Source organism: Otolemur garnettii, unplaced genomic scaffold (genome assembly GCF_000181295.1).
Source record: "Otolemur garnettii isolate 467f Iridium unplaced genomic scaffold, OtoGar3 scaffold00164, whole genome shotgun sequence".
Lineage (NCBI taxonomy): Eukaryota > Metazoa > Chordata > Mammalia > Primates > Galagidae > Otolemur > Otolemur garnettii.
The window spans coordinates 2,450,937-2,465,858 of record NW_003852559.1 but is presented as its reverse complement, the minus strand read 5'-3'; the positions used below and the strand labels follow the sequence as shown (position 1 = coordinate 2,465,858).

Below are 14,922 nucleotides of genomic sequence, written 5' to 3'. Positions count from 1 at the left end.
TTTTGCTTGTTAGAATCAGCCTACCAAGGTCTTTTGCTATCATGATCCTATTTTTCAACAAAACATATCATTTGTCTCTCCCATTCTCCTGGAATCTGAAAACATAATTAACTTATCATCAGTGTCCTTTTCTAGTTTAGCAAATAATGAATATGTTGATCAGGACAAGGGTGTCACTTTATTCCTCCCTCTCAACATTCTTCACATGCCCAGAGTATTCTATCCACTGAGCAAGTGAGTCTTAACCTTTCCTGTCCATAAGAATCACCTGAGAGGATTGAAAAAAGTGTAACACCTGAGTCTCAGCTCCAGAAAGTCAGGAGATGTGGAACAGGGTCCAGGAATCTGGATCAATCTGTGTTGTCATGAAAAGACCACATTTTTAAAATGGTGCCCTAAACTTATATCAATGTCTCCCTCCTCTGAGTTCATATAGTAACACTGTAAACTCTGCAATAGCAAGAATCCTTCTGTCTTATTCTCCACTATATCTAGTGGCTAGCATGTTCTTGGGACCAATAATTATTTTAAAGTTAATGAATGAATGGGATCTTTATTATCAACACCACTCATGTAACACAAGAATTCATTAAACCGCCAGTATATAGGTAAACCCTCAAACTGAATTATATCCCAGAAATGGCAAACATTATGTAAAATATAGATTTGTATCTCATGAGCAACTTAAATATGAAAGATTACTGCAGAATTAATTATTGAAATAGATAAGTTTTGGAAAAAATAAAGATTCTACAAACAAGGATATGTGAGAATTTGGTTTATAACAGAGTTAACATAAATCAGTGGTTAAAAATGGAATATACAATACAAAGTACTGGGGGAAAGTACCAATGGGAATAAAAGTATAAAATTAGGTCCCTTCCTCACACCATATATCATACACAAAAATAAACTGTCGGCAGATTAAAAATCTAAAAATGAAAATCAAAACTGGAGGAAAAAGAAGAGACTATCTTCCTGATTTGGGGTCAAGGAAAGATTTTTAAAATAAGAAATGCAAAGCTCTTATAGAAATTTGAAGAAAAGAGGGTACAGTTAAATATTTTTTGTAAGAAAAGACCATAAACAAAAAAGAGGACTTGGCCAAAAATGGGAAAAGGCATTTGTAACTACAATAACAAAGATTCTGCATAGAGAACATATCCAAAAATTTTAAAAATCAAATTACAAAGAGATACCATAAAAAGAGGCAAATAATATGAACACAGAATTCATGCAAGAGGAAGACATTAGAGAAATACAAGTAAAGAGACACCAAAAAGTCTAAAATAGGCAAAAAATAAAATAAAATAATAGAACGTTCTGGTGAGAATGTGAAGAAACAGGAAGGAAGTTATAGTTTGCTATGATAAACTGATAGAATTCCTTCAGAGGACAAATTAGTAGAGCCTCAGAAAATGGAAGAGAACTCCGCCTACTCTAGGACCCAGCAAAATGTCCTCATAGTTACACACCCAATGAGATACGTACATGGTTGTTTACTGTAACATTGTTTTTTAATAGCAAAAAAAAATGGAATCTCCCTAACTATCCATCAACAGGGGAATAAATCAACTGGGATATAAGCCTTACAAAAGGAGGGAGAATTCATGCAGCAGTTAAAGTGAATGACCGAAATCTACATAGATGGACTGGAAATAGATAATGAGGCCAAGTGTTCACTATATGATTCAATGAAAGAAAAAATATACAACAAATATTTGCTGGGAAAATTTTTTCAACACAGTGGTACATGTTCTATTTTTTTAAACTTTTTATTGTGACAATTTTCAAGCACGAAATTAAAGTAATATAATGAAATTCCTTCTACTTATCTTTTTGCTTCAGTAATAATATTTTTCCAGACCAGAACACTGATTTTCTGTTTTCCCTTCCCTTTGAATAGGGAAGACAGCCGAATGAACTGCTTAAAGGTTTGGGACAGTGAAAATAATCAGGACTATAAAAGCAAGAATAAAGTAGACGCAACCTGATTTTCTAGAAGGTACAAATAGAGAAATCTGAAAGAAATCAAAAAGACTCAAAGGATCAAAAACATTTCAAGTGCACTCCCTATTCCTCACCATTCATAATTAAATAATCTGAGGTCTCTGCTACCTCTGTGGGGACACAATTTCACCTTGAAATATGTTCCTTGGGAAAGTACAAACGCAGCCGCATCCCTTCCAAAGGCCCTTCTTCCTCTCTCCCTAAATCCACAGGTAGCCAGTGGCTTCCTGAGGGGCTCTCTTTGACCCTGTGTCACCTGACTCACCCCACAGTGCTATCAGCACTGACAGGGAAGACTTACAGCCTGGCTCTGCCACCCCAAGCTTGGGACAACAGGAAGGGGCTGCTGAATAAAAGGCAAATCGAGCAGTTTGGAAAGGCGGACACGTACCGCTTGAAGCAATGTGCTGCTGTAAGGACCCAGCAGCTGCTCAGGAGTGTAGCCCCACAGAGGAGCCTGCCATCTCCGTGGGATGACTTCAGCCGGAGGGACACCTGCCATGGCCAGCCACCCCTAGGAAGAAAATGAGCCACACGTCAACATTGGTAAGGCCAAAAAAAAGAAAAAAGAAAAGCAGCACTTAATGCCATGGCTTTCATGGCTTGGAGGTGGTGGGAAAGGAATAAATACAAAAGGGCCTCTCAGATTTAAGATCCCTTCCGACTTTGAGAATGATGCCCCACCAAGTCTGAGCAGGCCTGGCATCAGCAGCTCGGAAGATCTGCTCCTAGACTTGGTGTGCACCACACTTATCTCTGACGCTCTTGGAAACCAGTTGAGTCTTTTTTATATTTCGTGACTTGCAGCATGATTTCTCTCCTCACTTATTCCTTTAAGCAGAGTGAAGGAATAGTTAATAAACAAAGGGCTGACTCTCCATAGTAAATTCAACAAACATACTACGATGAATCAATCTAAAACAAATTCATTCTAAATTAAATGAATCTTTGTAGTTAGGAGGTTTTGTTCTGGTCTCCTGTTAAATTATCTAATCTCATACATCAGAGGACAGTGACATAGGAAGAACATGGTTTATATAAAGTAAACGCAGGTCCAAGAACAGTGTCATTATCAAGTGCAGTCTGTGTTTAGTTTAGAAAATAAAATGAACACATTAAACCCCTTACATACTAATAGACCATCCCTGGTTTGTAACAGTATATGTTTATAAGTAATTTCTTCTTATGGAAAATCCCCTCTGAAGAACATTTTACCTTAAGGAATTTTTCCCACCAATGATCCGCTTCTGCCGACGGTGCAGTAATCTCACGCCACAGACAGACGAAAGGGACTCTGAAGCAGAAACAGGTCACGAATCAAACTATGGTTGCTCATGGAAGGGTAAAAACATAAAGGGCACACTCCCCTGAAGCTGCTTCCCTATGTTTAAATGCCTTATCTCTGTAAATTATAGGATAATTTTTCCTATAATGAAAATAAAAAGTTTTCTCATTTCACCAAAGAAGAGGAATCCGCAAGCAGATGAGAAATTTTAGGAGGTTTCGGGTCATTCAGCTGGAAGGGGTCTCATGGGCTTCTGAATGGTTTGACCCTGTCCAGTACATTATCCCTGTAGCTACCTACATTTCCTGCTGCTGATTATAGAAGTTGTTTTGGAGTTCAGGAATATTAAAAGAAAAAAAAGAAAATTGCAAAGGTAGCAACGGTAGCAACGGTCTGAATTACTTACTTTACAAATACAGCACTGTTCCGAGCCGTATATAAAAAAAGTAACTCAGAGGAGGAAATCACACTTCCAAGTTAGAATCTCCATCTGAATTTATGTTTACTTGATGTATCAACATATGAAAAGGGTTTGTGTATTTAAGAATATACAGACAAACTTCCCAAGGTAACAGACTAATGTCAAAAACAGACAGAAAAGAAGAGTTAAATTAAAACTGCATAAAAGGTGAAAAGGGAACACTTCAGCACTGCCGGTGGGAATGCAAACTTATTATGTTCCTTTTGGAAAGATGTTTGGAGATCACTTAGGGATCTAAAAATAGACCTACCATTCAATCCTTCAATTCCGCTACTAGGTATATATCCAGAAGACCAAAAATCACTTTATAACAAAGATATTTGCACCAGAAGGTTTATTGCACCCCAATTCATAATTGCTAAGTCATGGAAGAAGCCCAAGTGCCCAACAACCCATGAATGGATTAATAAACTGTGGTAGATGTACACCATGGAATATTATGCAGCCTTAAAGAAAGATGGAGCCTTTACCTCTTTTGTTTACATGGAGGGAGCTGGAACATATTCTTCTTAGCAAAGTATCTCAAGAATGGAAGAAAAAGTATCCCATGTACTCAGCCTTACTATGATACCAATTTATAAACACCCACACTTTCATATGAATGCTATAACCCAACTACAGCCCAAGAAGAAGGGGAAAGAGGAGAGGGTGGGGAGGAGAGCGGGGAGGATGGGTGGAGGGGGGCTAATTGGTGGGACCACACCTATGGTGCATTTTACAAGGGTACCAGTTAAATCTACTAAGTGTAAAATATAAATGTCTTAACATAGTAACTAAGAAAATGGGTCAAAGGCTATGTTAACCAATTTGATGGAAGTATTTCAAACTGTATATAAAACCAGCACACTATACCCCATAATTGCATTAATGTATATGGCTATGATTTAATGAAAAGAAAAAGACAAAGGGTAAAACTATAATGTAAGTATACCCAGACAAAGGATTATTATTGACCCTTAAAAGGGAATAAAGTACTGATTCATGCTACCATATCATGAAACTTAGACATGTATTATGCTAAGTAAAAGAAGCTGGTAGCAAAGACCACATATGATTCCATTTGTAAGAAATGTCCAGAACAGTCAAATCCATAGAGACAGAAAGATCAGTGATTGCTTAAGGAGGATGGGGTGGGACAAGTGAGTGATGAAAAAAAAAATCTGCACAAAAGGTGATGTATAGGCTCAGTGCCTGTAGCTCAAGCGGCTAAGGCACCAGCCATGTACACCAGAGCTGGTGGGTTCGAATCCAGCCCAGGCCTGCCAAAAAACAATGACAGCTACAACCAAAAAATAGCCAGGTATTGTGGTGGGTGCCTATAGTCCCAGCTACTTGGGAGGCTGAGGCAAGAGAATTGCTTAAGCCCAGGAGTTGGAGGTTGCTGTGAGCTGTGACGCTACAGCAGCACTCTACCCAGGGGGACAGCTTGAGACTCTGTCTCAAAAAAGAAAAGAAAAAAAGGTGATTATAAAAGAAGGGTGAATATAACGGATGTGATTGATGTTTAAAATACTTTTAGAAAGTAGGAGAATTTATATGGAGGTACTTTGCTTCTTTGGTTAAGTATATGTGTATCAAGTGCAGATATGTACTATTTTTCTATTTGTATAAGGACAGAAGGGTGAAAATTTTGCCAAGAACATGCTGACCTAATCAGCACTAATGGTCTCCCATAATAATGAGGTAGAAGGGAAACCCATAGGAAATTAGCAGTGGTTATTTCTTGATGGACAAAGAGTTTCAACAATGTGTACCAAGATGATTAATTTGCAAAATGATCTCAGCGGCATGCTGTCAAATTTTAACTCCATCTTTTAGAATACAAGTCCTTTAAATGACACTGCATCTTATAGGGTATTGGAAAAAACATAAGTTTCCAATAATGCTCCAAGTTGGGTTAATGCATATGATGCCAAGGAAAGGAATGATGTAATACTGAGCAAGCAAAACTTAAAAGTTTACATCATTCTGGGGCAAAGCACCAGATTTCAAGAAAGTAAAATCTATTCAAAGCCATACACTGTTACAAAAAAAATAAATAAAAAGCAAAATGAAGTTCATGTATAAAAGGAAACCACCAGGTGACCAAACAACCAATGACTTGAGTTTGAATCGCCTTATAGAAGTCATAGGTTCTAAGGGTCAATGCGAAATCAGTTGGTTAATAAATCAGATTCTGTAATCTGGAGAGTCTATGATAAAATCTTTGTATTTGTGGTATGGCAACATTGCAAATCGTGGAAAGGTATCAACAAAGGAAGTATTGCCACAACTCTAGGAAGGCATAAAAACAAACACACAAATAATAAAGAAAAAAACAGTATCTCATATTGTAGAATAGGTTTACATAGAAATGAAGTAAAATACATTATGGTTACTGAATTTTTATATTTTACAAATACTTATGGACTTTGACATAATTCAAAGAATCAGTTACATTCAATTTGTAACTATAGTTTAAATTACTAAAGAGAATTGAAGAAATTAACTTAGAATCAGCATTCAAGGAAAACTAGCTTATCAATTCATATAACTATTCACATATATACCTGCATATGTATGTAAATAAAAAAGAAAAAAGTACAAGGGATTGTCAGTGTTCTTTCTACACTCACAAGCCCCTCAGATAGTGAAAAATCATATTAACCCCACCCATAAGGCTCGAAAGAGTTAAAAGAAAAAAAAATTTTAAGGTAAACAAAAATCCAATTCATCACTTATCTTGTCTTTGGCAGTTATTTAAAGGTATTAGAAAAGGAGAATATTCAAATGTAGATGCACCTGGTCTTAACAAAAGCCAATATATCAAAATGATTCACTTTTAATACAAAGAGATAATTATTCTTCTCATAAACTATAACCACAGATTTCTCCAAAATAGCTAATTCTCTCATTCGTTCATCTAAAAAAAAAGTATTCATTTCCTAAAAATTAAATATACCCAGAGGTTTCAGAAACTCTGCTTAAAAGTATGAAACATATTTACTGCATACTAAAATATTACATCTCATTTTTCTTACTGTATACTAAAATATTACATCTCATTTTTCTCAAATTTTTAAATGTCAGAGAATAAAAATAAAAATTTTTTTAAAATTAATTTTAAATATTAGCCCTTTTGTTTAAAATATTAGAGTAGGCCAAGCACAATGGCTTATGCCTATTTCTCAGTCTCTTGAGAGGCTGAGGTGGGCAAATCACTTGAGGCCAGGAGTTTCTGACCAACGTGGGCAACATAGAGAGACTCCATCTCTGCAAAAAAATTTAAAAGAAAAAATTAGCAGGGCATGGTGGTGCCCACCTGTAGTGCCAGTTACTCGGGAGGCTGAGGTGAAAGGATCACTTAAACCCAGGAGTTGGAGGTTGCAGTGAGCTATGATCACACCACTGCACTCCAGCCTGGGCAACAGAGAGAGGAACCCTGACAAAATGAAATGAAAGGAGAAGGAAAATGAAATGAAATAAAACAAAAATACAGCATAATATGATATAATAAAAACAGCACAATGCAATACAGTACGATAAATAAAAAAGGTGAGGAAGAGGTCAAGGACCAAAAATAAAAGATTATTCTGAAATGTGGGGGGAAAAAAGCAAATAAGTGACATTGTTGGATTCCTCTCTATATTAATAATCAATTCTGGATCTTCAAGAATAGAAACAAGCAGGACAGCTTTATTTTATCCAAAGAAGGAAATACAAAAATAGCTAAGAATGTAAAAAGGGGATGATGCCAGAGATTACAAGGGTCTGTAAATCCTCTCCTACTGTTCTCTCTGTAAGTCCCACTTAGGCAAGTTTGCCAAGAACCCCTAGCTCAGAACAAGAGACTGACTACCTACATTCTTGTTGCTCAGAATTTTTGTTATCAAAATACTACTTGAAGTAACGAGGTGTGGATTAGTGTTGTTTGACTTGGTTAGGGCCCCAGAAGGCGGCTTACCTTTATTACTGTTACCTGATGCTTTCTTGCCAAAATAATCACAAATAACTCCTGCATCTTCACTGTGGCGGCAGTTGTGTCTTCCGATGTCCTGCTTGATACAGTCAGCCAAGGACCTCTCATTTCCTGTGCACTTCACATTGTCCACGTGGATAGGTCCTTTTCCTTCCCCAAAATAAGCCATGCTTCTTGCTCTGGCTGGACCCCTGAAAACAGAGCATTCTTAGGGCTCTGGAGAGTCAGTCGAGCATACAGCTGAATAAATCACAACATATGCTCATAATCAATTTCTTTCCTCAATTTTACATATTAGAGGTTTTTTTTATTTTTACATATTAGAGTTAACATCTGCATGTGCTAAACACCATTTATTTCAGGAATGCCAAAATAAAAAACAAAACTTAAATATGAGGTAACAACTATACCTTCTTTGTTGAAGGTACCCCACAGCGAAAAAAGTCCTTTACTGGCACATCAAAAAATCACAGTAGTTTTAAAGTCTCATTTAACCAGGGGAAAAGACCGTCAAATTTTTCTGTTTTCTTAAATAGTGCAATACTTTCTTAAAACTGGTATAATATTGCCCAAGAAAATGGGCAATAAATTAAATAGTTATCTCAGGACCTAACAACTAATTTTTTGCCTCCTTTAAAAGAAAAATGTATAATTTTTAACAGAGAAAAAGAAAACCAGGAATCATGACTAGAAGGCAGACTGATTCTGGTTTATTATGCTTTTTATTTTAATGATACATTAGTGTTTAAATATGCAAATATAGAAACTTGGTAATGAACTAAGATATCTCAAACTAACACTACATTTAAAACGCAATTTCTGATAAATTAATGGCCTGGTTATGAAAGTTACTTCGAGGTGACGGAGTAAGGAGGGTGGGATTGGCACATGAGGAGCAATACGATATTTCCTAAGCTCAGAGGGAGGGACAGCGCTGTCTCCTACAGCCCTGCGGGCTCTACACTGCACACCTCTGGGGATGCCATTCGCATGGCTACACCCTCCACATCTGACCATGTGGCCAAGGATGATGTATATTTGTTTCATGGCTATTTTTAAATGATAGATATGTTTTACAGTCTTTTTTGGTTGTATATTTCCCAGTTAAAGACAAAGAAAAACAATGGGAAAATATTTCAGAATCTTTCCTATTCTGAAAAACCACAGCATAAGAGCCTCATATATGTCATCAAAATTATGAGAAGTTTTATTTTTTATTTTTTTTAATTCCAAATGAACAACTCAAAATATATGACAGCAATGAAGCTTGCTTCCTTAATCAAAATAGCACAAACCCAACCCATTGGTCCAATTACAAAATTAGAGCTTTGGTAAACCTTAATTTTCTATATGTAATAATTTTTTAACAAATTATGTTTTTTGTTTATATATCAGTTGTATACTAGATATTGTAAAATCTAGAGGAGAACTTGGAACATGTTAGAGTAATTTATCTTTCTCCATGTTATTTATGTGTGTAAATATGTATATATGCACTAGTATGTGTATATATGTATATGTATGTATGTGCGTATAGACATACAAACATTTTTAAGGCAGGGCAGTGCCTGGGGCTCAGTGAGTAGGGCACTGGCCCCAAATACCAAAGGTGGTAAATTCAAACCCCAAGCCTGGCTAAAAACTGCAAAAAAAAAATTTTTTTAAGGCATAATAACATTAGGATTCTATGGGAGAAGAAAATTTTAAATGTAATTTTAATGAGAAAAGGAAACTATGCAAAATTTCTATAGGCTAAAGAAATATTTTTTGGTGATTCTCTCTGAGAGAACAGAATATGTGTGTATGTATATATTTATTGTTCACGTATTTTTTAAATGGATGACACAGAATCAAATCACCATATTTTTTTGAGACAGAGGCTCACTTTGTCACCCTCTGGAGAGTGTTGTTGCATCACAGCTCACAGCAACCTTAAACTTTTGGGCTCAAGTGATTCTCTTGCCTCAGCCTCCCAAGTAGCTGGGACAACAGGCGCTCCCCACAAGGCCCAGCTTGTTTTTAGAGATGGCTAGTTTTTAGAGACGAGGTCTCACTCGGGCTCAGGCTGGTCTTGAACTCCTAAGCTCAGACAATCCACCCACCTCAGCCTCCCAGAGTGCTAGGATTACAGGCATGAGCCACCAGGCCAGGCCCAAATCACCATATTTAAATTTCATTGGGTATAATGTAAAAAGTGATGTAACTGTTTTATCTTTAAATGTCATAAGCAAATATGACAGAAATTAAATCCTTTGCGGCTATTTAAAATATAAGAGAAATCAGATATGTTTAATTTTAGATCTCCATTAAAACAATGGGCGTACACCGTTTTAAAAATTACTTTAAGAAATGCTGCTTTAATAAGTATGCTCAAGAATACTGTCGTATTGAACACATGTTAATAGATTAGCACAAAGTGCAAACAGAATGGAATTTCCATCATGGCCAATGGGTTTAACTGATCTCAACACATTCTGTATTCTACATAACAATATGTTTATATGCTAACTTTGTCAGACGCTATGTAATACTCATTAAATAATGCCTTTTACTTTTCTGTTCAATCTAAGCATATCCACATTAGTTACCATTCACGTTTCCTGGGTTTTATTGCCTCATTTCTGTTTTCTCCATTATGAAAATGCTTTCTAAGGTTATTTTGGTTTTCAGTGATTCTGAGGACGTTTCCATGTTTCCAATCCAAGGACTGATTCTCAAGCATGATATAACTGCCTGGGGGACAGAGCTCTGGAGCATCTATTTGTAAGACACAAGCCTTTCAACAACTTAAAAGTTCTCTGGGTTACCTTTTTTTTTGGAGACAGAATCTCACTCTGTTGCCCAGACTGTGGCATCAGGCTAGCTCCCAGCAACCTCAAACTCCTGGGTTAAAGCCATCCTCCTGCCTCAAACCTCTTGAGTAGCTCAAACTACAGACATCCACCACAGCACCTGGCTAATTTGGTTTTTGGTAGAGATGGAGTATCACTATTCCACAGGCTGGTCTCAAAAGCCTAAGCTCAAGCAATCCTCCAGCATTGGCCTTCCAGAGTGCTAAGATTACAGGCATGAGCCTACCAATAAATTCTTTATTAAAAATTTTTTAGGGTTCAAAATAGACTTGGAGAAAAAGATCTCCATTCACAATTAAATATTATATATTTAATATACAATATTAGACGGTGTCAAAAATATATATACACATTTTAAGAAATAAAAAACTATATTAAAATTGTAATAATATTTACTGGTAACATTTGGTATCTTGTATACTGTATCTGGTGTCTCTTGCAATTGCAAAAGTCAAATATAACTTGAGTATTACAATTTTAGTATAGTTTTTTCCTTTCTTAAAACATATATGCTTTTTTTGGCAATCTTTGTATATGTTCGTACATGACATCCTGTTTCTCATCATTGGGAAATTATAAAAATATTCAAATATAATCCAATATTTAAATTACTTTCATTTAAATATTATTTAATGGCAAATTGTAGATTGTGTACATACTGACTAAAAGATGGGTTATTCAATTTGTTATAGTGCCATTAAATCACTGAATTACTTGTCAAGATATTTTATTTAAAATAAAATTACAAAGAAAAATCTTTTAATGCTTTTCTTGATAATTGTTACAGAAATATGATTGTAAATGACTACAAACTTTGGTCACTTAATCTATATTTTATTTCCCAACTAAATTCACTTTTTAAAGGTTTACTGAGGATGATTAATATAAACAAATCTTTCTGAGTATGGACATATGCACCTACCTACCTGTGACACTGTGTGGATCCCCCAAAACGACCAAGGTGGTAAACAGATCCATCACCTCCAAAAATATCCCCCCAAAACAACAAAGGTGCTAAACAGATCCATCACCTCCGAAAATTTGTTTGCTCTTTTGTGAGGATTTTTGTTTGTTTTGTCTTTGTTTTTATTGTGTTTGTTGTGATTTGGTTTTGGGAAGAAAACAACACGAGATCTATTCCCTTAACATATTTTAAGGAGCACAACACCACATTGCTAACTATAGGCAGTATGTTATACAGCAGATCTCTAGAACTTACTCATCTCGCACAATAGAAACTTGATACCTATTGAAAAATTATTCGCTATGTTTCTTTTGCTCCAATCCCTAGCAACCACTATTTTATTTTACGCTAACATGAGTTTGACTGTTTTAGATACCTCACGTAAGTATAACCATTCATAAGTATTTCTGTTGTTGTGACTGGCTTATTCACTTAGCCTAATAGCTTCCAGGTTCATCCATGTTGTTAACGTATAAAAAGATTTCTTTCTTCCATCAAGCGAAATAACACTTCATCGTGTGTGTATATATGTTCATATTTTTTTTTTTCTTGATCCATTCACTTATCCATAAACATTTCAATTGCTTTCTTATTTTGGCTATTGTAAATAATTCTGCAATGAATGTGGGGGTGCAGATATTTCTTAGCGATCCTAATTTAACTCTTTTGTCTATATATCCAAAAGTGGGATTTCTGGGCCATAAGCTAGTTCAATTTTTAATTTTTTTAAGGAACTGTTTTCCTCAGTGGCTGCACCATTCTACATCCCACCGTGTATAAGGGTTCTGACTTCTCCACATTCTTGGCAACACCTGCCATCCTTTGTGTTTTTGATGACAGCCACCCTAACATGAGCCTAAATTCACTTTTGAGTTGAATTTTAAACCAACTAAATGAAGATAAAGAGCAATAAAAGATGTAGGAAGAAATCAAAGTAATAATAATATATTGATGAACATGCTTTAAACTCTTTTGCTCCTTAAACTTGGCTGAGATATGCAATGTAAGGATCAAAATTGATGATAATCCTGCCCTTTATATTTCCAAAGGTAATATACTGGGTTTCTTGGATCCCCTCCCCCAAAACAATAAAATATGAGTATGGCCAAGAAACAAGTCTTAAAGAGCAATGGCTGCTCTGGAGTGAAAAAATGCAGGAACAAGAATACTAATTTTTTTTTTCAAATGGAGAAAAGAGTGATAGACACATAGCAAGCTAAGGAAATTTAAAATAAATTATTGACTAAATTTACCCAGTCACGTAATATAGACTCTTTCCACCTTCCTCTACTACTCCATATTATGAAAACTAAAAATTTGTATCACAAATAAAGCACTCATTGACCATAAGACAACTGGAACTGTAATGAGGCCCAAAACTGAGTAGTAAATTGAAATAATATCTAAGTAACTAAAAACAGAATTTTATTAAAAGTTTAGCAAAAAAGAAAAAAAAAACTTGAACTGTTATTGGCAAAGAAATACTTTAAAAAATAAACATGTATACTATATAGAAATAACCAAATGAATTGATCAATATTTAAGATGCACATGTAATTAAAGATGTGTTTTTAAATCCAAACCTCTACTAGCAGTGCGTACAGGGGCTAAGCAATTTAGATAGATTAGTTTAAACATCAGAACCCACTAAATTATAATATTTTCAGTATTTTTGTAATTTCAAAATCAATACTTAAGAAAACAAAAACAAAAAAAAATCAATACTTAGAGGGCTTTCATGGTCATTCGTAACATACACAGAGCCAGGAAAAGTTTGAACCGCCCAGCTGAGCTCTGACAGGAGAGGATTTGCCTTCTGTTTCAGCTCTCACGCTGTGAACAAGTGTCCTTTTCACACACTATCTAGTGCCACATTTTCCCTGCTGTAACTCAAGCCTGAATAAAGCTTACCTGACACACACATCTTCTCTAAGTCCCATCACAGCATTTTTGCATTTTAAGAACATTACACAGCAAATGTACTTTTTGCATAGCACATCGTAGCATAGTACTACATGTGGGGCCTTTCTAAACAATGAAATTATCAACCAAAAAAGCACATAAATGCCAAAGAAAAAGAAAATAGCAATAAGTAGATTAAAAACAAAAAGGCAAGTGTTTACAAATATGAGAGCTGAAACAAAGCAGAACGGTGACCTCACCTTAGGAGCAATGGCTTAGTAGTTGCTAATTCAGTGTTAACAGCAATTTTACAGAGTGTAATTAACATGAATAATGAGAACCAAAGGTAATTTCAATAACTCTAGAATCCCTTCACTGCAGTGTTGAAACATAAATCACAGAGAAAAGGTTAATGCCTTTGGCTGATAGAAGCAGTATTCAGAATAATTAGACTGTTTTGTTATTATATAAAAAGGTACATTTCTTACGTAGCGTAAGTCTTTTGTGAGAAGCTAGAAAAACTGGAATAGACTCCACCTATTACTTTGTTATAATTCTGAATCAAGACAACATGCTTCCAGTACCAGAAACTGAATGATAGAAACTATTAATAATTTTAGGTAAGAGGTAACTCATTCAAACAAGCATTAGACAACCAGAAATGGTCACCAGTAATGATCCCAAATAGTTAAGCTTTGCTTACTTATAGCCAAGCTGTCGACAGATCACCGCTGCATCCTTATCAGTCCACCCATCGTCACAGATTGTTCCCCACTGGCCATTAATAAAAACCTCCACTCGTCCTTCTTTCTTAGTTTCTCCATCCATCAGTCTGATAGGGAAACCTAAGTCATGATTCAAAAGTATCAGAAAAGTCAAAACAAGCAAAATGACGCTAAGGCATGAGGGACTTTTCAACATATAGTATTTCTAAGTCATCAATAAAATCAGCTGGACAATACTTTTTTGAGGAGAGATATCAACAAAAAATTATATCCACTTTTATATTTATTTTATTTTATTTTATTTTATTTCTGAGACAGAGTTTCACTATATTGCCCTGGATAGAGTGTCGTGGCATCACAGCTCACAGCAACCTCAAACTCTTGGGCTTCAGCAATTCTCTTGCCTCAGGGTCCCAAGCAGCTGGAACTGCAGGCACCCACCACACACCCGGCTATTTTTTGTTGCCATTGTCATTGTTGTTTAGTAGGCCTGGGCCGGTTTGAACCCTCGAGGCTTGGTGTATATGGCTGGCGCCCCAACTACTGTACTATGGTCGCTGAGCTTGTATCCACTTTTATAATAAATTTTGAAGATTTGCAGTCAAAGTGCTCCTCTTGCTCAACTTTGTAATCTCAGAATTAGGAACAGTGCCTGACTCATCAAGGACATGCAATAGCTGTTTGTTGAAGAAGGAAGGAAGGAAGGAAGGAAGGAAGGAAGGAAGGAAGGAAGGAAGGAAGGAAG

At 35.8% G+C, this 14,922-nt stretch overlaps 1 protein-coding gene across 1 annotated transcript in view; it reads right to left on the bottom strand.

The window, feature by feature from the left end:
- PRSS12 (protease, serine 12) overlaps window positions 1-14,922 on the bottom strand; it is a 69,834-nt gene that overhangs the window by 13,941 nt on the left and 40,971 nt on the right. The window contains 4 exon segments of the mRNA XM_003800066.2: window positions 2,402-2,524; window positions 3,226-3,304; window positions 7,720-7,925; window positions 14,156-14,297. Coding sequence (XP_003800114.1) covers window positions 2,402-2,524; window positions 3,226-3,304; window positions 7,720-7,925; window positions 14,156-14,297 — 550 coding nt within the window.